At 33.3% G+C, this 26,699-nt stretch overlaps 2 protein-coding genes across 2 annotated transcripts; one reads left to right on the forward strand and one right to left on the reverse strand.

The window, feature by feature from the left end:
- Window positions 1–7,406: 7,406 nt before the first annotated feature.
- LOC143068908 (interferon-induced protein 44-like) lies at window positions 7,407–12,310 on the reverse strand. The gene is made up of 7 exons (XM_076243273.1): window positions 12,245–12,310; window positions 11,485–12,016; window positions 10,879–10,946; window positions 10,234–10,446; window positions 9,738–9,878; window positions 9,240–9,417; window positions 7,407–7,936 (listed from the first exon to the last, which is right to left on the reverse strand). Exons 2-7 carry the CDS (start codon window positions 12,014–12,016, stop codon window positions 7,629–7,631), a joined length of 1,440 nt encoding a protein of 479 aa, XP_076099388.1. The 5' UTR covers window positions 12,245–12,310; the 3' UTR covers window positions 7,407–7,628.
- A 176-nt stretch (window positions 12,311–12,486) lies between these two features.
- Window positions 12,487–22,879, forward strand: LOC143068909 (uncharacterized). Its single transcript, XM_076243274.1, has 5 exons — window positions 12,487–12,644; window positions 13,189–14,569; window positions 15,333–15,407; window positions 17,738–17,944; window positions 22,659–22,879. Exons 1-5 carry the CDS (start codon window positions 12,543–12,545, stop codon window positions 22,853–22,855), a joined length of 1,962 nt encoding a protein of 653 aa, XP_076099389.1. The 5' UTR covers window positions 12,487–12,542; the 3' UTR covers window positions 22,856–22,879.
- Window positions 22,880–26,699: the final 3,820 nt, after the last annotated feature.

A 26,699-nucleotide genomic window follows, 5' to 3' on the forward strand; every position in this document is an offset into this window, starting at 1 on the left:
TCGTCGAAGACATATGGTTTCCGGACAATAACTTTAGTATAAATAAATAGAAATCTATGAAATTTAAACACAAGGTATATAACCACAAAAGGAAGGTTGGGATTGATTTTGGGGGTTATGGTTCCAATAGTTTGAGAATTAAGGGCCACAAAAGAGGCCCAAAAAAAGCATTTATCTAGTTCCAGACATTAACTTGTAGAACGATGTATGGATCTCTGTAAAATTGTACTACAATGTTAAATACTACAAAAGAAAGCCTTGGATTGAGTTTGTTGGTAATGCTCCAAAGGGGGATTCAAAAATTTCGAAAGGGGGATCCAATTTTGTTAAAGGGGTTCATATACTTTTTTTCAAATTTTTTAAGAGTTTCAAGAAAAAAATCATTAATTGCACAGTATTGGGCGTTAGATTGGTAAAATCTTTGACCACATTTATTTTGTGTCAGAAACCTTTACTATGTCAAAAGTTTTATCACAATCTAAATTAAGATGCGTTTAGTATCAAGCTTGAATACTTTGTCGAAATTTGCCCCAACTGTTCAGTGTTAGACCACTGAGGTCGTATCAGGCTGCGCTCATGATGCATTTCATTTTTAGTTGATATGCAATCTTCTTAATTTTAAGTCAATCATGGTCCACCATGATCAGAAGTTATAAGTGTAAATCTACATTGTATGTTATTTGTGGTACAATAAATGGTGTAGAATGTTATGGAACATCTGTTTAGATAAATATGCCTGTTAAAAAGCAGGGCAAACGTGCAATAGTCAATGTCACCCAAATTTAGTTTGTTATAATAAATGTTTGTTTTTGAAATATTGTTCTTAACATAATTTAATATATTGTGCTGAATTTTTAAGATTATTGTTCCTAACCTTTTAATATGTTGTTTCTAAAATGTTAATTTGTTGTTCCTAAAATGTTAATATGTTGTGCATCTTAATATGTTTAATGCATTGAGGTTATCAATTTAATATATTGTGCTTAACATTTTACAATTTATTTTAATAATGACGTTTTAGTATGATTAGTTTAGAATTAATTGTATAACTTTTATTCATTTTCTATAAAATAAAACTTATTTATCATTTCAATTATTATGTATAATCCCTGACATTTTTTCTAGTGATTATACATAATCCCTGAAAATTATAGTGATTGTTTATAAACTCTAAACTAACCAGTGATTCTACATAATCCCTAAAAATTTTAGGGATTCTTCATAATCAGTGATTATACAAATTCACTGTAACATATACATGTTTATATGTGTTACTCTACAATATTTTGATACCTTTACTTTACATCGCACAAGGTCATGTTTGTCTCTGACTGTTAACGACGTCTTTACACTAAATCTATTGGATATTTCGTATGAACTGATTGATATTTAAGTATCAAGTTATTTTTTAATAACTTTTTTTGAAAGGAAAAGGGTGCCAATGTTAAATGTACGAAAAGTCTAGAGATAATTATTTTTAGTGGCTTATATCTCGACAACAAGCACAAGAACCTTTCACTTTTTTCTGCTTTTTTAGTTCCTTTATTCATATACTATCAATTTTTTATTTTGGAAATCCTTAAAACAAACATTCTTATCGTGCGTACAACGCATGTTGTTTATGCGTTTAACGTTGGATTTATACGATGAGTATTACGACCAAATCTTTCGTAATACAGATGTATTTTAACACTCGTTTTACGTTGTTCTCAGTTGACTAGAAGACTTTGTTCATATGAGTGTAGCGTAATACAAGCGGATTCTAATTTAGTTGTAAATGTTGCTCCCAAGCATGAGTTTTGCGTACACGAACAACACTAATGTAAACACTAACGTGCTAATTTTTCTTGATTTTAATCCGTGGATGAAAAAAGTTAAATAAATCAGTCACGAGTAAATGTTCTTGTTCCTACGGATACAAGTAAGAAGCTTGGCTAGCTGTAAAAACAGGTTTAGTCCACCTTTTTTTACAGGAGAAAATGCCTGTACCAAGTCAGAAATATGACAGATGATATCCATTCGTTTGATGTGTCTGAGCTTTTCATTTTGCCATTTGATGAGGAATTTTCGTTTTGAATTTTCCTCTAAGTTCTGTATTTTTTAATTTTACTTTCTGTCATCTGGTCATGTTGAATTAAAGATAGAACTTTTTTGTCTTGTTTATCAACATATAAATGTTATATATTGTACAGATATTGGTTTTTGGTGTAGTGATTGACAAACAAAACATCATATCTTGTTGATTTCAGATGCAAATTGCATTACGATCGAGGGAATATTCTATTCTTGTAGAATAGAGAACAGAAACTGTGAATGAGTAAAAAAATACTAGACAAATTAGCAGAAAACAAGCCAAGATCACCAATGGGTCTTCAACGTAGCGAGACAATTCTATATTTAAAGGCAGGCTTCAGCTGGCCCCTAAACAATAATGTATACTATTACAGCGAAATGGACACCACACTAAAGTCCAAAACATACAAATGAACCAAACAAAATTTAGGTTTGAGTATAAAAAAGAATAAATCTGAATTTGTATGCCCCACCTACGATAGTAGAAAAGTATTATGTTTTCTGTTCATTGGGTCCGTTAGTCTGGTCGTTCGTTCGTTCGTCCATTTATCCCGCTTCAGTTTAAAGCTTTTGGTCAAGGTAGTTTTTGATGAAGTTGAAGTCCAATCAACTTGAAACATAGTACACATGTTCCCTATACTATGATCCTTCTACTTTTAGGCGAATTTCACGGTCCACTGAACATAGAAAATGATAATGCGAGTGGGCATCCTTGTACTATGGACTTCTTGTTTTCAATTTTTAAAGGGGCTTACTTGTTATATTTGTTATTCTCATCGGATTTTGTCTAACGCTTAGTCCGTTTCTATGTGTGTTACATTTTAATGTTGTGTCGTTGTTCTCCTCTTATATTTAATGCATTTCCCTCAGTTTTAGTTTGTTACCCCGATTTTGTTTTTTGTCCATCGATTTACAAGTTTTGAACAGCGGTATACTACTGTTGCCTTTATATACCTCTAGAACAGTAAAAATGACAGCATCAAACTCGATCCGTGTTTTGTGGATATAAGCATCGTGCATAAATTTCATAACATTAAGTTAAGGAACAAAAACCAATTTTAGGACGGACGGACATACAGACGGAAAAGGGTAAATCTTATTGGAACCTCAGTAACGGCCTGGGGCAAAGAAAAACATATACTAAAATAGACTAGAGGTCTTAAATTTTGAAAGGCACAAAATGCGGCAATATTTTGAGAGATCTCAACCGTGCGTCCATATCTCTTGTCAATGTGGAATAGATAAAAACACAGCAATACGCACAGAAAAATCGCAGATTAAAAGAATTGGTATCAGAAGAAACTAAGCAAAATGACAATTAACAGCATGAATTGATAAAGGACAATTATCAGTTACCAACATGCATTCTCCAGACCTCAACTAAACTGATCGAAAGATTATGTCTTCATCATATGAAAATCACCATACCCCATTTTCCTCATCACGTTTTTTTGTTGGGGATCCTTTTTCCTATTTATTCAATTGAATCGATGTATTCAAATGTTCCGCTTTAATGTCGTTTCCTGAAACAATCGTAATTTGAGAATTGGTGTCGTGATTGACAAACAAAACATCATATCTTGTTTATTTCAGATGCATATTGCCTTACGATCGATGGATTGATCTATTCTGATAGAAGAGAGAATAGAAACTCGGAATGAGTAAAAAAAAGACTCGATTAATGAGCAGTAAACCAGCCAAGATCACCAATGGGTCTTCAACGTAGCGAGAAAATTTCACATTTAAAGGCTTACTTCAGCTGGACCCCACTTTTACAGTGAAACGGACACCACACTAAACTCCGAAACATATAAATGAACCGAAAACGTTTTTAGATAAATAATATATTTAAATGCAGAATATGTTAATGGGACACAGATGATGTCCCCGCTTGCATATAACGTTATAAAGGGACATTACTCAAGAACGGTATAAGTGACGCTACCAAAATTTATACTTGATCCGAGTATTGTTCATTAAGTCTCAATCTGAGTTTTGTGGCTATAAGTTTTGTGCATAAGTTTCATAACATTTGGTTAAGGACACACACAAAACCGGGAATGTTTTGGATCTCAACCGTCCGTCCATATCTCTAGTCAATGTTGAAAAGATAAAAACACAGCAATACGCACAGAAAATCTCAGTTTAAAAGAATTGGTAACAGAAGAAACTAAGCAAAATGACAATTATCAGCATGAATTAACAAAGGCTAATTAGCAGTTACCAACATGCATTCTCCAGACCTCAACTAAACTGATCGAAAGATTATGTCTTCATCATATGAAAATCACTATACATCATTTTCCTCGTCATGTTTTTTTTATTTCATTTTCTTTTTTTCATTCAAATGAATTGATTTATTTAAAATGTGCCGCTAAAATTTCGTTTCATGAAACAATCGTACTTTGCGATTGTCGTACATTGCAGGATGTACAGGTGAATTGATAACGCTACGCTATTTTTGAGGCACAACCTTGAGACGATTAGGGGTTTTCAAGGATAGTGTTTATATCAAAGACAATTGAAATGACATATAAATTATATCTCTATTTCAACATACTCATGTTTGAGTTTACAGATAATACATCACCAACCCTTGAAAGGGCAGCTTTGAGAACTTTTCCAAAACCTCCTTCCTGGCACGAAAGACCACCTTATGCATTATGCAAAGAGGTCTCCGTGTCTGAGATGTGAGATATTCATGGGAAAAGCTAGTCATCGGTCAGTCGTTTAATATCCTCCATAATAGAGTTGATTTGCATCCCCCCTCCTGACCAAAACAAATTTCTTCAATAACCAAATGCAAGCAGCATTGACGGAAATAAAGATTTTTACAGTATGTACTTGATGGTGAATTAATTGCCTTTGATGAGTTTTAACAACAATTGGGTCGATGCTATTGTAAATTGACGTTTCGTTTTAATGGTATCAACTGACTGTAGCTAACTCCAAATGTCATTGATATGTTCAAATATAAAAGAGGGACGAAAGATACAAAAGGGACAGTCAAAAAATTGTTCATATATTCAAAACACTAAGGTATTTTCGTAATCGTTTTTGTCACAACTTTTCGGAATTTTCGCTTACGAATGCTCTTCAACTTTATGTTATTAGGCTTTCCGAATATTTTGGTTCGAGTGCAAAAGACGGAAGAAAGATACCAGAGGGTCAGTCAAACTCATAAATCGAAAATGAAAAAGACAAACAGACAAACTATAGTACACATGCCACAACATAGAAAACTAAAGAATAGGCAACACGAACCCCACTAAAAAATAGGGGTGATATCAGGTGCTCCTGAAGGGTAAGCAGATCCTGCTCAAAATGTGGCACCCGTCTTGTTGCTCATGTTATAACAAATCCGGTAAATAGTCTAATTCGGTCGGTCACATTCATGAAAGGAAAGGAGAATGTAGTTACGACATAAGGAACATATCCGATATCATTTGTTAAACGGTTATACCTTAACGGTCAACCAACTCGGGATGGCGTCCGTAAAATTTACAAACTGATTAGACTGATAAGAAATAATACGCGTGATTAAAAGCATCAATTCGTTCGCCAATCCAGAGTATCGTTCAAAGGTTCATATGAATTTGTATTCCCTGTGACTCATGTATCAAATTTTGTGTTACGATCATGTTTCGTGACTTTTTTACGTTATTTTTTGGGGTATCTTTTGATGATTATTTTCATAAAATAATTAAGAACACAATAATAGATTATTAAAGGTTCAAATATAAATTATGGTTTTAACCAAAGGACGATATAGAGGACAGTAACAAGAAACATTTAATAAATGTTTTAATCATACTGATCGAGCGTCACTGGTGAGTCTTGTGTAGACGAAACGCGAGTCTGGTATATCAAATTATGAGCCTGATACCTTTGATAACTATTTACACCACTGGGTTGATGCAATTGCTGGTGGACGTTTCCCCATTGTCCCCGTTGTAGCAGGAGAAACTAATTTCTCCTCCACCTTTTGTAATATTACGTCGGCGACGTTAGTTGGACATTTTTTTATCCAAAATAATAATAATGTCTTTTGATAGTTTAACGGTACCAAACTTTCATCGTACTAGTATACATTTGATTTCAGATGATTCAAATATATATACATTTTGATGTGGTGATCTCATCCATTTTCATTAATGAACCCTTGGTAAATTCGGACAATCAGACAAAATAACACAAAAAAAATCAACTAAAGACGGGTAAACATGTTGACAGACTGGCGAACATGTAGAAACACTGATGGACATGTAGATATCGTTTGGTTGACATATTGACCGACTGGTAGACCTGTAGACAAACTGGTGGACACATACACAGACTAGTGGACGCGTAAACACACTGGTAAACATGTGAAAGACTACTGAACAGAAAGAAAGTCTAGTGGACACATAGACAGACTAGTTAAAACAAAATTGGTGGGGAAAAATAGACTGGGGTCAAGTAGACAGACTTGTTTAATGTAAATGTACAATAAAATGGCAGCATAAAAAAAATTCACCACTTGTGTATAATTTTCAGACTTATATACATAGTGAAATCTGTACAATGGGGGCAAGATTGGCATGGAGGGGAATGTGACTATACGTAAAATATCTGCGGGGGTAGAATGGCAATGATCCAACATTTCCCCGGGAGAACAATTGGATCATGTCAGTTTTTCCCCCGCTGGCATGGGGACGAATGGCTATATAACACTGGCATTTTCTGATGTAGAAAATGAAACTGGTTTTATAGCTAGCGAAACCTCTTCAAATCTATGTCTATATATAAAGCTTCTCACAAGAAAGATGCGAATGTTACCAAACAGATATTTAAAAGCATTTGTCGAAAACAAACTGATAACATCAAGGCAAAATAAAAAAGAAAGGATTAGACTAGAGTGCAAAAAGTAAAACAACAAAAATACCGAACTGCAAGAAAAAAAACATAACGGAAAGTACCTTATCAAAGGGAAAATCAAAAGCGCAAACACGTCAAATAAAATTTAGCAATGTTCTATACAGTTTCATCAAGTTCGATAACGTTTTACAAAATTAAGAATTTTTTTATGTCTTTTTTCTAAAAGATAGTGTATCAAATCTAGGACCATTTCTATATGCTATTTTTGTAACTTAAAGAAAGGTAAGGGCGTCTTCCCGAAACCATAGTTCAAAAGTTTACACTTGTATTAAAACACTGATCGAAAATTATCATGTATAATAATTATATTTTTAAAGAGATATCATGGTTTGAAAAAAGAATTTTATTCATTGGTCAAAGATTTAAGTATTATGCATAAAGTGAAGTTGCTTCCTCATTTGTAGTAGGTTAAAATATGCATTTGTATTTTTATTTCTATAACATTATGTAGTTTCACATCATATTATTCATTTATGCTTCTTTATAAAGGGTAGTTATAAAAGCCTGCCCTCACTATCCTAGTCAATTTTCCTCACAGTTCACACGGATTGCAAATGATTAAAGTTTCCCCTAAATAAATGATCATAACGAGTACAAAACAGTCCATTACAATCATAAAAGAATTACATGGTATCACTTTATTTTTCGTAATTGGGTTCAAATTTATCACCACAGAATTCGTCCAAGTAGTTAAGGAGATAGTCGTCTGCTGCTCGCAACATCTGACGCAGGTTGTACAAGGCCAGAATGTTGACGTTTGTGTTTATACGTTGTTCAGTGTCAATGTTTTTCATTGGTAGAACTGTGTACGGTGGTAATCTCAAAGAATGTGCCAGTTTTTCCACTCTTTCCTTGACTTCTTGACTATGAAAAATCCTTGACAAATCTCCCCTTACTGACTCAGACAGACCGTCAATCTTATTCATTAAAATCAACTGTGGAACACCTGAAAACAATGCGATTGTATAATTATACATTGAAATTTTGTTGTTTAATAATCTATTAAACATTCCTCGACCTTTAAATGTATCTCAATTACGGACGACAAAAAAATATTTATAAAATGTTATCATGTACTTGTGGGCGGAAGATAACCTACTTTGTTTTGCCTCTACTATACATTAACAGGAAGGATCACTTTTCAAAAAGTTTATTTATTGAAAAAAGAATTAGTATGGGATATATGTAAATCGTGTAACAACATATATCGATAAAGAAAAAGCATAAAGTACATTGTTTCCCTCTACTATGTTTTACCAGGAAGGATCTCTTTTCAGGTAGTTTACTTATAGAAAATCAGATTTGATATGAGATGTATGAAAGAGGTATGAAAATCAAATGACAACATATATTGAAAAAAGTAAAAGCATCCAAACATTATCAAGATTTAAGTACAATGTCTTCGAACGAAAGTATAATCATCCCATTGTAGGTTACAAGAGCGCAATTATTTGTTTACATTTTACCGGCAAGGTACTCAGAATAGAATCCTTTACGGCTTCTGATTGTTTGATACAAGATTGGAATTACATTTAATCGAAAGCTTATCCAAGTAGGTTTAAAAATTGCCGAAAATCATATTCACATTTTACGAAGTATAGAAAATATCTTCCAATCTGCACGTCGGAGCCATTAAAAATATGCCTTTTTCATTAAGCGAAAAAAAGAAGACGATCTTTTTCAACTGCATTTTAAGTCAATTTGAGCCGCATGACCCTATATATTTTTTTGGTTGTAATGCAACACTGGCATTTTTTGTAACAGGAACTGCTACCCGTTTTTCCCTAGTTTGTGTGGTCTTCGAGAAACAAAATACGGAACATTAGTGGTACCCTATGGAAAATGCATTACGAATAATTGCGCTCTTGTAACATATAATTATTTTTTAAATAGTATACGGTTTGCACTTTAAAATTCAATGATCTGATTGTTTTTGAAAATAAAAAGCTTGCCTTGCGACAATTGTCAATAAAAAAATTCTAGTTAAAATAATTAACAGAAATTTTTTGACAGTTTCAAAATATAAATTGATCATGTCAAAAAGTACATATGCAAGTGTTAGGATTGGTGAAAATCACTGTCATAAACCAGGCAAATATCTTTCACAAGTTAGAAACTGCCCAATTGCTCCCTGATTGTACTGGTATAATCTCTTGCTTAGCATTTGTCGATGCCTATCAGTCATTTCAAAGTTTAAAATAAATTGTTTAAAATGAAATCTAAGTTTTATCATTAAGTATTGTGCATACCTTTTTGATTCATGAGTTCCTGTGTTTTCTTAATCTGTTCTTGCACATGCTCAGTCATGGGATAATCCGGGTCATTATTGGCGTCCACAACGATGGCAACGCAGTGTATTCTGTCGTGCATTTTAGGATCTCGTCTGTAGAATGGGCTTTCCTTTGTTATGTGTGATTTATCTACAAACTATTATACTGATCTATGTAAACGTTAGACAAAACATCATATCAATACAGCATAAAAAGAATTAGACTTGCTCGAGTTCTTAGCAAAGTAGAATAGTTCAGCAAAGGAAAGTGTTTGTGGTATCTGAATTCAATTGCAGTAAGGCTCTTACAAAACGTTAAAATTCGGTCTATTTGATTTTAATTCTTGACAAACAATTTATGAGAAAATGTCTTTACGTCCACGATCCTTATATCACACAATTATGTATGTACTAGACGTTAACTTTTAAATCAACTATCAGGTAAAATTAAACCGTAAGCTTCAATCTTAAAAATTACCGTGTATTTGTTCTTTATGTTTCCATCTAATATGGCTTCTACATCAAACAGGTCAACTCCGTGAGCATCTTCAAAACCACGGCAGTCACATATCCGGAACCGCAAAGGTCGTCGATTTGAAATGATAGAATAGACATTGAACTGAAAATATAAATTTACGAAAATAAACTCGTCATAGAGAAGGTTTTTTTTCATTTTTTAAAAGTTTGAAGATTTTTAAATTTAAAAGGCAGTTCAAATTGTTGATTCGTTAGATTAAGGCAACAATAGTTTTTTCGCTGTTCAAATTTGGTTAAACGATTATGGAGAGACAGCTTAAGGTGAAACAATACTAACGGAATCACATGAACTCTAAAACCAGTTCTTGGACAAGGAGTTAAAAAGCTTAATTTTCAATGCATGATTCATGAAAAGAATTTATGAAAAACTATTTTCTGTTTCATTTAATATTTTCTATCTCATCATAAGGTATCTCGTCCAGATTATCAATACTTACAGATTTTGTAAGACTTGTGTCAGAACTTCCTGCTCTGGCCTGAATAGATAGTCTTTCCCGGAAGAGTGAATTTAAAGTGTTAAAGAAGCTTGATTTTCCAGCCCCTACTGGACCAAGTAACAGTATATTGATGTACGGAATGACATCTTCAGAAACGCCCATCTCTTTAAGCGGCCAGTATTCTTCTATATCTTTTTTCAATAAATTTAGCAACTGTAAAACACGAAAAGTGATACAATTTCATCGAATGGCAAATACTTTTACACTTATCAGTTGTTGTTAATTTCTGTGTCATTTAGGTCTCATTGGCAATCATATGACATCTACTTTTTTATGTTTTCTAAACTGAATTGTTTTTTTTATTTTTTTATGTCGGTTCCTTTTGTAGCCGTCTATACGGTATTTGCTTGTTGTAATTGTTGAAGGCTATAAGGCTGTCTTTGTTTGGTTCCATACACTTTATTTCAACTTTGGTAGTTGTCTCACTGGCATTCATATCCCATCTCCTGTTTATATAAATGTGTTTCTATAAAAATACTCGATAAATTTTTTCTATGCAATGAAATAAGACTGACTTCACTTTTTACTATCGAACTTCTTTTTCAATGAAGTGTTATGAGTAAATTTTTAAAAACAAACACTTACATCTGAATTCCATGAAGGCAAGTCCATTTCTCTCCATGGAGTTGCTAAATATGTTTCTTGTGCAACATCTATTAAGATATGAATAAAAATATATGATGAGTTTACATTACTGAAACCTCTTCTCAACTATTTAAGTAAAAGACAACAAAAAAAACTCATGCGTAAGACGTCTAAAATAAGAACCTATGACTGATCTTTTGCATGTTTGTGGTTATCAAACCGACAAAAAACATGATGGAAGGTCTGGTATCATAAAAAAATGGGAATATCAAAGATATAATGCAAATTCTTAAAGATAAAAAAAAACGAAAATCGACGAAATGAAAACCACAGTGTTCTATTAGATCTAGTTATACAGTACTGTAACAAAGGAAACTATCTAAAAGCGAGCAACACGAAACATACATAATATTTACTTGTTTTTACAATAGTTGCTTTAAAAGTTTCGGTTTCTGTTAGAATAACTTTAAAAAATGTAATTCAAAGGTCATTTTTTAACTGGGAAATGTATGTGTGTGTAGGGTTGGGCGTCGTGCCAAATATCACCAACATGAGACGAGAAGACCTTTTTTAAGAATAGAATAGGTGTGTTATTCCTATACTGACCTTCAACAGCATACACAACTACATCTTCGGCGTCAAATTTTCCGCCCGTAATTTCTGTTACCGTATCTGCACTGATCTGATACGTTCCAGGTGACATCACACTGTTCAAGGGGAAGGAATCTGTCCCCTTTGTAACGGCATCCTTAAAAGTTAGCAAATCTGGTCCTTTTCCAAATGTTGGTCCGCAGTCTTTATTCATTGTCAAAGCATACTCCGGTGCTTTGACCGTGAACTTATTCGGCTTTTGCCCCGATTTCCCTTTCAAGAAAAACAGAAAAGCGTCAACATCATACACGGATTCACCAGTTCCTGACATCCAACTGACTCGAGCATATCCACCGTATACGTTCCCATTGACATTGTACACGAGAGTGACTGTTGGTCCTTTGTTGTCACAGTTTGTATGAAATGTAGTTGGATCACATCCATTATCAGCAGCAGAAAATAGAAGTGTATATCTCTTCTTTCCTCCTCCTATCCATTTGTTAATAGTTTCTCTGTCTTGTTCACACAACTGCTTAATTGACGCCATCTGTAATAGTTAAAAAAAAACTATAAATAAAAGGTAATAATGGGACAAATTTATTTTCTTTTTCTTTTCTTGTTTCGTTTTGTTTTTATATTATAAGTAAAGGATATGTGTCACTATTATTTTCCATAACTGATGCTTGTGTATAAATATGATTTCAAATGGTTATCAAAATTGGTAAACAAAAGATGAAAGTATACCAAGTTATTGTATAAGTAAACGTATATATACTTGCACGTCCTTTGCTAGTCTTAATCTTTATAGTTATAAATGCCAGGTCATGATATACAACAAATTAATGGAAATTTGTATTCTACTTTCTTTTTCTATTTATAGATCTAGATTTTCAAAAACAACTAATTGAATTCTCCGAAAATTCACAGACATTTAAACATATCATTAAATATTGTGGGTCACAATGAACAAAAACTTCCAGGTATTTAATCTATTTTTAGTTACGGGAATCCAGAATGAAGTTTTTTAAAAATGTTATTCAAATCGAAAGTAAAGTTTTGAAATCGATCGACGAATGTCGTTTTTTCGTCGCTCCTCTAGGACCATGGGACAGTCTAACAACAAAATGGTGGCCACTACAGAAGCTCGTTTTGACAAGGCAGTGAACAGCCTTGAGGCAAGTATAAAATATGTTTTAAAATGCATGAGATATGATCGATAAATGCTGATGGGTGTAGTCTTTTGATCAGGTTGTGGATTTTTTGTATATATATATTAAATAAACAGCTTTATAACTTGAGATATGCCTATGTGTTATTCAGCTATCAAAATAACACAAGCTCTCTGTCATGTCGACGTAGATGTCTAACATGTAGTTACGTCAACATGTCAGATATATAAGTTGACATGTCAGATATCATTAAAGCCAGTACCTCAATGGTGCATGCAATATTTTTCATGTTTTTTTCTCGTAAATAAAGTGCGTATTTATGCTGTTGTAATTTATCAGCGTATATATGATGAAGTTTCATCGAACATTTAAACAGATGTGTTACAAAACAAACCATGTACTATAGCATGTATATGTGAGCAGTTTAAACGAATTAAAAATAAGGAGTATTTCGTGCAACTTTAACTTTAGTAAAATAAGATGAAAGCAGACCTGAATTGAATAGAAGGACAATAATTTATTGTATACTAAATTTGATTTGATATTATAGCTGTTAAACAAGTCTGGGAAACAGGCGGTTAATGGCATGATGGATATTTTCCGCCATATGGACAATCATATTAATACTTTAAAGAGTGAAAAAGAATTTCTTGCCAGACAGCTTCAAAGAATAGAAACAAAGACTTACAGTCATCAAGGTTCAAAAGATAGGATGGTTGTATTTTGTGAAGCAGATACTCAAACGGAAACAGACGAAGGTTTATCATTATCAATTTTAAATGATTCATTAAGTAGTAGAAATAGAGAACTCGAGGAAGAAAATATAAATTTGAAAGAGCGGATGAAGACCGAAGTAACCCAGGCTGGAGGCAACATCCTTACAAATGTTGCTTGTAAAGTACTGCTTCCACAAACAAAAAGCGACAAGTATGTTCCATCCGGCACAGAAGAACAGAATATCCAAGTTTTGCAAGCCGAGTATGAAAAGCTTGTCAATGATAATGATATACTCACTGAGGAGGTTAGAAAATTAGGCAGTCAGTTGAATCTGGAGAAAAAGGAACATATCTTAACCAAAGAACATGCAAAACAAAGAATCGACGACTTAGAGAACCAAACAAAAACCTTACAGGGTCAATTTATAAAGTCTGCGACGGATACAAATAAAAAGGCACAATATATTGAAGAATTTCATGAAAAGACTAAAAAGGACGAGGAAACAATCAAATTGTTTAAAAAGGATATGGGTGAGAAAATCAATAAAATACAAGAACAAGAAACACGAATCCAAGACCTCAGTAATGAAATAGAACAGAGCAAAACAATCATCAACGATATATTAACCGAGACTTCATCTAAAGATCAAAAGAAAAAAGCATTAAATCTACTTATCATTGAGCTTAAAGGAAAGGTTGGTGCAAATGAAAAGCAGTTGCAGGATATGAGAAGAGTCAACACAAAACAAGAAGATTGCAATCATGAACTCCGTAATAAATTTAGAAGTACAGAACAAAAATTACTTGATCTTGAAAATCGTTGGACAGAAAGGGACGCAAAAGTGAAAGATTTGGAAAAGGAATTGTCTCATTTGGAAGAACAATATAAAATAAGAGGTCAGACAATAGAACAAAAGAAGGCAGATATGGCAGACCTGAGGAATCAAATACAAAAAAAGGAATCAGAACTAACCCTAAATAAACTACAAATGGAAAAAGAATCTAAACAGTTAAAAAATGAACTTTCACTAGAGGCAGTCAACTTTAAAAATGAAAAAGTAAAATCTAAGGATTTGGAGAACAAAGTTTCACAGTTGGAAGAGAAAATATCAGATCTCAAACTCACAAATAATAAAATAGAAACTGATTTAGAAATCAAAGAGACCATTGTAGCACAAGAAAAAGTCAAGTTGCAAGAACTGTCAAATGATTACGGTAAGGTGTACTATTCAGGCATAATATTTTATACTCCTCGCTTAAAATTATGGATTTATTGAGTGATTGATTGATTGACTGATTGGTGTTATGCCCACTTTCAGCATAACTATTCGCTTTGGTGATTTTTTCTGTTGGTGGAATCAGCCGCAACAGAACCTCCGACGTTCGGTAGGAAAACTGACTATTCTTTGGTGTTTAAAAATGGAGAAAACTAGAGAACGAGTTACACAATCCCGACCTAAATTGTGTCGTGTAAAACTCATGAATACTCTTTTAGGGTTCGCATGTCTTATTCTAATAGTGCCATACGTAGTTGTATGTACGAATGACAAGTCAATAAAACGCTCTTAATGTCGCATTTGGAAATGTTACAAACGAGGAAAGAAGGACGGGTCACAGTGCATTTGTCAATATATACCTATACTTATCTGAAATGATGGCCTTTATTAAAACTTTCAAGGGGGACATTATTAGATATAGGCAGATGTGGTATGAGCACCAATGAGACAACTCTCCATCCATATAACAATTTATAAAAGTAAACCATTATAGCTCAATGTACGGCCTTCAACAAGGCTCACATCGAACAGCAAGCTATGAAGGGCTCCAAAACATTGTCCAGTGTACTAACTTTTCCTTATTTACGTTTGAATTAAATATGAAAATCGTCTTGTATATCAACATTTATGTCATTTTTTAGCTACTTTAGAATTCTTTAAATTCAAAACTAACCATCATAGTTCTCTTATCACGATTTCAGATTCATTGTTGGAAAAGTATGAGTTTTTGAAACAAGAAAAAGAGAAACTTGCAGTGAAACCCAGAATGAAAAAACGTAAGCTCGTATGTTCATATTATTTTCCTCATGATACATATCATACATTGATTTTCAGTTTTTTAATAAGTGTATCATAAACAAACCTAAAAAGAAACGTATCCAATTGAATGTAGTTTGCTTCAACGTGCACTAGTTAATCTTCTTATTGTCCTTGTCAAATTGGCAATTGGGTTAACATGTTATATCTATTATATAGTATGTTTCATAAAGGAGTATGTTCGATAATGTCCTAAAATGGCCCCCTTTTTAAGCGTAAATTTCAAATTCGGATTTGTCGACCAATATCATGATAAAGTATAGCTAATACATTGACTAGCTAGGATATAAACCATTATGTTGAAAATTTTACGTTTCTGTGTTTCATTATGACGTCAAAAGCTGTACTCATATTGATTTTTCACGAAAAAATCAATGAAAATGGGTAAATTTCCATAGATTTTTGGGCAGGAAGCATAGAGCGCATACGTGGACAACAAAGATCTTTTAAAATAGTGTTTGTGAAGACATTTCACATGTCTTGTTTGAAAATTAAAACTGTCGACGCCTGCGCTCTATGTTTCCTGGTCCTTTATTTGGTTGAAATCTAGCTGATTTTGTCAAATTTCACCAAATCCCTTTTCTTGACCTTTTTTGGATGTAAAAATCAACGTGTTAGAATTAAACTTTGACAAAAACAGTTCTGTTTAACTTTCTAACATGTCTTTAAGGCAACTTTAAATAATTATTATCTTTTAACTATGAACTTTATAATTGGGGCCAAATATGGCCCTTATCGAACTTACTGTCAGCAAAAGTATGAATTATTCTGAATACTAAGGATTTTCTTATCCAAGGCAGATAACCTTAGTCGTAATTGGCACAATTTGTTTTTGTTTTGGCTTTCGATTTTTTTTTTTATCTGGGCGTCACTGATGAGTCTTATGTAGACTAAACGCGCGTCTGACGTATTAAATTATAAGCCTGGTAACTTTCGAAAGCTATTATTTGTGTGTTTCTCTGCCCTGTATGTGTTCCCATTTATTTGTATTGTAGTCCTGTCATGTAAAAAGTAAAATCACAAAAATAGTGAACTCAGAGGAAAATCAATTCGGAAAGTCCATAATCACATGGCAAAATCAAAAAACAAAACGCATCAAAAACGAATGGACAAGAACTGTCATATTCCTGACTTGGTACAGGCATTTTCAAATGTAGAAAATGGTGGATTAAATAATGGACTTTAATAACAGTCTCATCAAATTCCGCTACATTTACATGATGCGTTAAATAAACAGTCACAATTAATAAAATAGTCAAAATATGGGTACATCAGTCATCATCATCATCATCATAATGTTGTCCTTTTAATGTTATATTTAACATTACCATAAAAGTGGGAGGTTTGGCTAGCCATAATATCAGGTTCAACACACCATTTTTTTCTTAAATGTCCTGTACCAAGTCAGGAAAATGTCCTCTGGTATATTATAGTTCGTTTCTGTGGATGTTGCATTTTAGTGTTGTGTCGTTGTTCTTCTCTTTTATTTGATGTGTTTCCCTCGGTGTTAGTTTGTAACCCGGATTTGGTTTTTTTCTGAATCGATCTACGAATTTCGAACAGCGGTATACTACTGTTTCCTTTATTAAGTGTTATAAAAAGATCATTGTTGAGAAAACTCAGTAAGTAAATAAATAAATCAACTTGAAAGCACGATTTAATTTGAAATGAGAATAAAAGATAAGTTTACTAGTCCGCATAAACAATGAATCAATTTTGCATCACTGGGAACAAAACTATATTGAGATGATCATACATGAAATTTAAAAACATGCCCACCAAAAATATGGTGACAAAAGCAGTATATGTTCCAAAAACGGCACCCGTATCTCATATTTCAGCATTGATTAAGAGCTCACCAGAACACGCACCTTCGCTAGCCAAGGGTTACGATCCACTCCCGCTCGTGGGAGTGGATCGTAACCCTTGGCTAGCTAAGATGCAGAATACGGCGGGTTTTTTTCTAGATAAGCGGAACATATATTTTGGAATCATGATATCAACACCAAATTCCAAAACAGTGCTAACAATGTATCTACTAGACTCTGCTGACTTGTCAAAAGTTTGGCAATCTAAGCAACATCATCGCTGTTTCGGAGTTTTTCTTTTTTGCAATATATATCAGCTTAACAATATTTCATTTGGATTAATATCTTAGTCACCGACTCACCGATATTATAGTGAGTATAACAACCCTATGAGAAAGACCTTGAAAATCACACACAAGTGAGATATAATCACCAAACACCTCGATATGTTACCATTAAGATATACCTTTGTCTTTTATCAGAACTAAGCTTCCATAGCGTGTTAAAGCAACCACAATCAGATCAAGCTGTCGGTGGTATCGTGTCACTTCTTCAAACTGAATCCAATGACCTTGAACTAGAAATCATACAGGAATCTAAAAGAAGCAAGAACGTTCCTTTATTGGTTGTATTATATAACCTTTCTAGACTGACTGATGATGTAAATGGAGCTCTGAATGGAGTTGAAGGTTTGAATACTTCGATTTTAGATTAAAAAAAAAATCTTCTAAAAGTTATGTTAACATTTCACAAAACACTATTTACTAGACATGTTACGAAATGGTATATTCACGACGCTGAGGTTGACAACTTACACTTTAAATGTGGGGACTGTGTCAAAACACGAAAGAGATTACCTATGTTTACATTCAATATTATTTAAAAACTGCATTGATCCTTTTGGAGGCAATTCCGTATGGAACGAATATTCAATAACATTTGTACCATAAGAAATATAAGTAATAGATATTAATAAATTCCATGAAATTTTCATGAAACTCTAATGCAAACAAATGGGGGGGGGGGGGGGGGGGGGGGCAGTCATGTACATGCAGTAGATGAGCGGGCAACGGAGACACGGGGTACATATGTGTGTGAATTCTTCGGCGATCCATTCATAGACCTTGCAAATAATCTAAGGTATTCTGTTTTATGTACCTAATCGTGAATATAAATATAACGGTAATTTTTATATAGTTATGAAAAGCAAACTAAGCAGTGCATGTATATTGATCCAGTTGTTTGCCACCTACATTTTTATCGAACGGGGTCTGTTTTAAAACACATAAATCACGATTTTTATAGAATTGCAACTTGAAACATGATGCATTATAGTTTTACAAAATTTACTCCCGGTAATATAGCTTCGAAGGCATGTATTTTCTTCCTTTATTTCCTTCCAACTTTGTCTTAACTTAAAAAGTTTCTTTATAAGGGGTTTGTGATTGATTGATGGTTGATAACGTCCAGTGGCAAATATTCATATATGTTCAGAACGATAAGAGGTTTTTGTAAAATATGACTCACTACTGACCGGTTGAACATCCCTGAAGAGTTTCAAAAGCATTGCATAATGACTTTGCATTTACACCTTAACACCATCTTATGCATGTATTTTCTATTTTATTAATTCCTTAGACGTTTTGTGGAAATTGGATTAAATTTGAAGAAGGCAGGACAGGAGTTTTGAGTTAAAAAAAAAAGGCAGAATGAGAAACTTTGCCAAAAAAAGGCAGGGTGACAGCTTGGTCTTTTGTGGATAGCTGTCTCATTGGCAATCATACCACATCTTATTTTTTATATGTAAAAAAAAGCAGGATACATTAATAAAAGAAAAAGGCTGGACAGAATAGAGCGATAAAAAATGCAGGAAATATATTTCACACATGGTTAAGCCTGCAGTACTTGTCATTAGCCTGTCCTAAGTCAAGGGTCTGTAGTTCAGTGTTTGTCGTTGGCTACTGTCTGTCATATTAGTTCTTCGTAAATGGTTTTATTATAAATAACTTCACTTTTTCTGGATCTTTTATAGCTGACTACTAGTATACGGTATAGGTTTTTCTCATTGTCAAAGTAAAGACCTTATGATTGCTAATAAATAGATGGATAGATGTTTCATTGTCACTGATACCACATCTCATTATTTTTGTAAAGTTACGCGGGAAAAATTTGAAACCGCGCTTTTCTATCAGAAGAGCCCAGAGTCACTCCAAGGACTTTCGGCATAGTTTTTCTAATAAACTTGTAATACAGCAGTTGATTTTCTCTAGCAAGATCAAGAGTTGTGCGTTTTGCGCGTTTCCTCTTTTTATAAATAAATGTCTTGATTCCAATTCTTTGCAATATTTCTTACCAACCGTAGAAAATTGGCGCCAACTACGCGGTGGGTTGGAGGCATACATTACCCACAGCGTTAGCTGTAATCGACGGAACCTCTCAGACCACATACTGAGCCTCAAGAACATTTTATACCGGATACAGACATTGCATTCATACACAAGTGATTGTGGACAATAAAATCATATAAGATTTATTCGAAGTAGTTTCCTAGGACATCAAAATGATGTCCATCAATATTTGGACCAGGTTTGGAGTTAGATTTCCCCCAGCATTTTGTCATCTTAGCAGATAAAACTTATCCATGTCGATCATCCCTTGTTACCCCCTGCAGTCGCCATCATCTAAGAGCTAAACCACGAACAGAAAGAAGAAAATGTTAAAAAAAAAAATTGCGTATATCAGAGTATCGGGTATATGTCGATCACGCTATAAGGCGCCTAAAATCTTTCAGTTATTGGAAGCTTACGGAGACACCCGAGAGAAAAAATGAACCAGACAGTAGAGCTTTGTGTGGGATTAGTGGAGCGACAGATTGAACTTTTTCAGGAACTATAAATTAATACAACAATAAAACTAAAATCTAGCTGGCTTACTATGTATATATTATCAATATAAATTTTAGAATCGAATGAACTTGTATATCTCTCAGCCCACCCACTCCTGTACGCGTACACCTTTCATGTCTTATGATAGCCAGCAATGATATCACAATTGCAATTGTCATATAGGATGTTAAACCAAGGCCGTGTTCACACCAAACGCCGTGTAGAGTAAACATGTTTACAATTAGTTTAGTGTAGTGTACACTGGTTTCACATTACATTTGTTCACATCTATACACCTTGTTTAGCTACCTGTACATTAGATTTGTCCCCACATGTAAACCATGTAAACTATATGTCATTTACATGTTCATTACGTAGAATTGAATTCAAAATTTTGGGAAAATTTTTCTAGCGGTAAGGGAACAACCATTTGACTTCAAAAGGGGGGTGGGGGATGGGAAAGGAAATTTCCGATCCCCAATTTGATAAAAAAAAAATGGTCATACAGATGATAATTTTTTTTATTCTGAATCAAGAGTTTCCCCATACATTATAGCGTTAATATTGAAAAAAAAAGTATTTGATCACCAGCATCGAAAAAAAGGAATAAAAACGTACGCGCGAAAAAAAGTCTGACTCAGACAAAAAACCCTCCCCCCCTTTTTTTTTTTTTTTTTTTTTTTTTTTTTTTTTTTAAAGTTTTCTACTTTATAAAAGCCATTTCTATAATTTGCAGTAGTTTAAATATACTAGAGATGTCTTGATAACGCATTAGAAAACGTTAGCTGCAACAGCGTGCTTACAGCCGAAAAAAAAGGATTGAGATATTAGGGATCACTACATTTTTATCTTTTCTGTTCGTTTCAAATGGTATTTCTTCTCCAAGGAGTAAAGGAATAGGGTAACGTTTGTTTTATTTATTTTGCATGTTATTTAACGGATCTGAGATACTAGACAAACATAGCATTTACCTCACACTTTTTTTAGTCATGCATTTATGCGTGAATCGTTTTTGAGTATAGACCAGTGGCGAATATTTCTGTGTACGTCAAGTCGATTCGGGAAGACCTTTTCAAATGAATTAGGCAGCAACTATTTACTCCATTTTTTGTGGAGGGGGAGGGGGCGTGAGCTATTGATGTTTTTCAGGACAAATTTTGGTGACAAGTCGAAATCAATTTTAGCATTATATATAGTGGCAGCTGAGGGTGAAACAAACAAATTTTTTTCAGGGCCAAAAACTGGAAACATTTTTTGTTTCCAAAACAAAATCCATAGCTCACCAGATCCACCCCTTGCCTTTATGTTTTATACTCAACTATAATAGCCCCCCACCACCCGAAAATCAATTGGTTGCTGCCTTATGGGTTCTGCAATGATGCTGCTTTGAGTTTTGATTAGGGGTTAATAAAGTACGTTAATTTTTTTTAACAAAAAACAATCTGTAAAATTTAGACAACTAATAAATATCAAAAATATCAATTTTACTCAAAAATAGTTTCCTCCTTAAATATATACACGATAAAACTAGTGTCCTAAATGCCGAGTTTTGTGTACACTACACGTACACAAGGCCTACATTGACTATCGACTGTGTGTAGGTAAAACATGATTTAAACTACATGTAAACATTGAGTTTTATCAATGGGAACGCAATTGTGTTTAGTTTACGTGTGAGTTACATTAACACAACACCGAATTTAGGTCAATGTGAACACGGCCCAAGACGCACAGGATTTAATTTTAACCTGTTTAAATCTATAATCAATGTTTTGACACCGTCCCCAATTTTAAAGTGTAATTTGTCAACCTCAGCGTCGAGTATATACCTTTTCGTAACATGTCTATTACTAAATATTGAGAAGAAACATGAAATAGTCGAAAAAAGTTAAAGTCGGTTTAACGTCCAGTAGCAGGGGCAATTATTACATGAATATTCAGGACGACTACAAAACATAGACACAACTTCGTACATAAAAAAATTACACTATTAGTCTATGAATCTCTTAGATTTGTAAGATGTTCAACGAATAGTAATAATCATTATCCGTAACTCGTACGTTATTTTTTGTTCATTTCTTGAGAAAACACGTGAAATAGGTGTTAAAGATCCAAACTGAATAAAACATCAACGACGGAAAAAAAGGTGAATGTATGTTTATCATCCAGTGGCAACTTTAACATAAATATTCAGGACGAGTACAAATAAAAATAAAAAAACTACATGGACAAAAACATTATTTTTTCTCCGCACCGTTATAAATTTTAAGATCAAGGAATAGTAAGAAGCATTTCCCATAATCCGTATGACATTTTTGGTTCATTAAATTTAAAAGGATGACATATGCATTACATATTAACATTAACATTTGATGGACTTTTTCCCCGTCTGAAATTGATCTCAATAATTTTTCACGTTTTATACAACGATTTGTTTCAATAATCAACTAAGTATTTAGTATTTTATTGAGTATTTTTGAATATATTTAGCTTAAAACTTATCATTTATTCTTTACAGCTGCCTCAGACGTTGCTTTGGTTGTTCTCCATTCGAAAGAAATCAAGAAACCAAGCGAAAAGATTCTGACGGAACCAGACTTTAAAAAGTTGGGCATTATAGTAGACATTAGTTTTTTATCAGCCAAAGGAATAATTTCGAATGATACAACTGATAATGCTATCAAACAACTTTCTGCATTTATCAACAAGTTTTAACCGAACTAAAAACTTCAAACTTAACTCTTGAGTTTTCCTTAAATCAATGGATGGATATGCTAAGGCGGATCCAATGACTTAATGTGGTTAAGTTCCCCAAAAAGCCCAAAATCTGTGTTGTGGCACATTTTTCTTTTCTTTGACAAACGTTTTTGCTGAGCCCCTCCACCTTTTAGACCAAAAATATATCACTGAAACCTATATTTAAACATCTATGCTGGGTATATCACGGTGCTTTGCTATTAGATTCATATATTATATTTGTTTAGGAGCCAGCTGAAGGACGCCTCCGGGTGCGCGGGAATTTCTCGTTACATTGATGACCTGTTGGTGACCTTCTGCTGTTGTTTTTTCTATGGTCGGGTTGTTGTCTCTTTGATACATTCCCCATTTCCATTCTCAATTTTATTATAACCTGTATGAGGTGCAATATTTCAATTATAGATTTATAATGTCATATTTTATTGAAAACAGATGATTAAATATGACCGAGAAGTATTTCTAAAATCTTATATAGTAACATAACTACAGAAAGTATGAATACATGGACAGTAAATGTTAATGATACAGCAACCAAACAGCACAATGTTAACGCAGTTGACATTCTAAAACGGTTAACAATAAGTGCAAATGTCATCTTCTACCCTGTAAATCATTCCAATTCCGATCAAATTATTGATCTTTGTACTGCATTGATAAAGGGTCATTAAACAAACAATTTCTTAATCATGTTTGAAACCTTTCAAGTATAAAGCAGGCGTGGTTTCTGTTTAGAAGAAAGTATAGATTACTCTACTGGAAAATATGTCAGAAAACTACAAGGAATAACTAGACAAACGAAGATCAGAAAAAACACATATAATCAACTTAAAAGAAAAATGAACAGCACATACAAATAATGAATCACACGAAACTAGAATATATACAGTAGCGTGGGAACTTGCATCAACTTAAACGGATGATTTATGGTGTCGTAGTGAACACTTTGTACAAGAGGAAACAATTGTAAAATATTGGTGGATGAAACAGACATCGTAAAGCCGGAAGGTGATAACATTTGATGTATATGTTGTGTACAATTATAATTTGTACAGATTTTGTATACAAGTTATCAGTGTTTTTGAATTGCCTAACACTGAAAAAGGGATGATGCAAGCACACAGTCTTTTGTTTTCTTATATTTCTGTCTTTTTTTTCAAAACTACATAATCCAGTTTAATACTGTGCATTGGTACAAAAACATTATAAGACCATTAAAAAGACTTTTTACGGATATGAATATGGTATAAGGCGAAAAATAATTTTAGAATTGAAACCATTCAGGTATCTCATTTCCAGTTTGATGACAAGGGGAATAGCACTTAATGTTAGGTTGAAGTATATAAATTTGAAATTAAAACAATAAAATAGTACATTTTAGAAGATAAAGCTGTATCGCCTGGTGCAATAAGTTGCGTGTCAAAACCTTACAATTTGTACAAAAAACCTGTACAAATTATAATTTATGCAAACTTACATCATGTACACAACATATATACGGTGAAGACATGCACTTTATACCTGTGATTTGATTTTTGCTTTTGTTATTATCTAAATATGCAATTTGTTGGTTTTTTTTACATTCTGTCTACATGAAAAGCGTTTCACCATCAATTCAAGTTCTAGTAATGAAAATGTTTCAAATGTCCTGGACAAATGTATATAATTCTGATATGAAGAAACTCTAAAATTGACATTTAAGGGGGCTCGCGGGTCTAAATGATTTTTTTTATTTAATATAGGATTTCGCTATATTTTTCTATAAATGAACTTTATCTTATCCTTAATAGAAAAATGAAATAAAAAAATGGGGTCACCGTTCATTTACGCTCACAATCTGCCTTAGTAAGAAGCATACATTTTTGATGATGTCCTTTTTTTCTGTTGAACTAATAGGAGAAATAGCGGTAGTATCGAAATAAAAAAAGAACTAAATTACAGAAATCGCTCAGAAATTCAGAAAACAACAATAAAAAATATAGGTCACCGATGAGTTAAAAAAGATATAATTTCAATGCCAAAAAATGGCATTTTTGCACCAAAGGGAGATAATTTAGAGCCTTTTCAATGATATCGTCATTTTAAAAGTCACCTGGGGTCAACACGATTTGATTTTTTGGAATGATTTTTGTACCATTTGATAAAGTAACAACTACTTAAGGCAATTAATAAGATTTGTAATGTAAACTAAAAGTTTATTTTTTTTCTAAAAATCTTAAACCCGCGAGCCTCCTTAACACAAATGGGTCGATTTTTTATAAGCATATAACACTGATAATGCGAAAGAGAGTGCAACCATGTAAGTCATTCCATTACCGCGGCGGATTCTGGTGGTGTAAAAAGCATACACTCCAACCTTTGATTGGCAACGTTTAAGTATTGGTAACATTCAATCAAACTTTTTGGAAATTTGGATCCTCAATGCTCTTCAACTTTGAACTTGTTTGACTTTATAAATATTTTGATATGAGCGTCACTGGTGACCTTTGATAACTATTCAACAAATGTATAAAAAGAAAAAAATCACAAAAATACTGAACTCCGAGGAAAACTCAATCGAAAAGTCCCTAATTAAATGGCAAAATCAAACGACAAAAGTCATGCAGAAAAAAAAGATGTGTACATGTGAAGTGAACGGCCGGTTCGTTATTGGTTATTCGATATTCAATTTACCCATTTTACAGATGATATTTCAAGAAACAAAAAGAATAGTTAGTTACCATACTGTTTGCTCAACAATCATGACATGGGTGACAGGTGCTCTAAATAAAATTCATACACCGAGTGGCACAAAGTTATTAAAACCGGCATAACCACTAATTTGTCATTTGGCGCTTACATGAAATTTTGTTTCCCATTAGCTGTAAAAAAAAAAAAAAGTACTCAAATTACATGTCATGTTTTCACCCTGGTTTTTTTATTAGAAATATTCAAAAAAAAGTTATCATTATACAAAAGACATGTTACTGATAAATAAAAAGAATTAATCTTTAGAAATCCTTTTTATCTTACTAACTTACCAAATCCACTTAGTCCAATGTGGAATAAAGGACGACCACAGATGCTTTCCATTTTTTCCTGTCCCTGGCATGTTTCTTTACTTCTCGTGTTTTCCCAATTTCCTGTAGATCAGTTTTTAGATCTCTGCGCTAGGTGGGTTTTGGTGGCCCTCTTTTACGATGGCACTGCGGAGTCTAATCTAAAGTCTGTCTAGTTACATTTGTGTTGTTTTTACATAATGTGTGTCCAATACATTTCCATCTACGTTGTAATCGTTCGTTTTATTGGTTCTTTGTTGCTAATTGTTTTTGGCCACTTTTAAATACCAATAATGTTTCTGGGACACCTGTTCATCAAAACTTGTAATGTTTTGGTAGATGCAGCTGTTAATATCCTAGTTACTGACCCATAGAGTGGTATAATAGATTTTACATTTGAGTTGACGATCCTGATTTTGGTTGTTTGACAAATTGTTCTTAGTGGTTTGCTCCTCCAGACTGGTTTTAGAATAGCGAAGGCTTGTGTTTTTCGTTTTCTAGATTAGATGTCCATCCTGATGTATTGATGACACTTCCAAGGTATGTAAATTCTCGAACATCTTCAATTTCAGTATCTCTCACTTTGGTTTTGTTTACCCTCATAGATTATTTTTTTTGTTTTGCAGTTGTTTCAATGTTGGTTGCTTGGTTTTGTGAGTCTTCATGGCGATGGGAAAGCTGTCAGAATTGTATTTAAAATGGTGGAAAGTTATTTGGTCTGTTAAATTAAAATTTGTCAATTCTTGATTTTACTTTAACATATGCAA

This window comes from Mytilus galloprovincialis, chromosome 3 (assembly GCF_965363235.1).
Source record: "Mytilus galloprovincialis chromosome 3, xbMytGall1.hap1.1, whole genome shotgun sequence".
NCBI lineage: Eukaryota > Metazoa > Mollusca > Bivalvia > Mytilida > Mytilidae > Mytilus > Mytilus galloprovincialis.

Excerpts from the sequence above, each read along its gene's own strand:
- LOC143068908 (XM_076243273.1), bottom strand. The coding sequence starts at position 12,016 with ATGGCGTCAATTAAGCAGTTGTGTGAACAAGACAGAGAAACTATTAAC. Across the intron at positions 10,447-10,878 it reads TGCCTTCATGGAATTCAGAT|TTGCTAAATTTATTGAAAAA; the intron begins GTAAGTGTTTGT and ends CGTGTTTTACAG. Across the intron at positions 7,937-9,239 it reads GGAACTCATGAATCAAAAAG|GTGTTCCACAGTTGATTTTA; the intron begins GTATGCACAATA and ends CATTGTTTTCAG.
- LOC143068909 (XM_076243274.1), top strand. The coding sequence starts at position 12,543 with ATGTCGTTTTTTCGTCGCTCCTCTAGGACCATGGGACAGTCTAACAAC. Across the intron at positions 12,645-13,188 it reads AGGCAGTGAACAGCCTTGAG|CTGTTAAACAAGTCTGGGAA; the intron begins GCAAGTATAAAA and ends TTGATATTATAG. Across the intron at positions 14,570-15,332 it reads AGAACTGTCAAATGATTACG|ATTCATTGTTGGAAAAGTAT; the intron begins GTAAGGTGTACT and ends TCACGATTTCAG.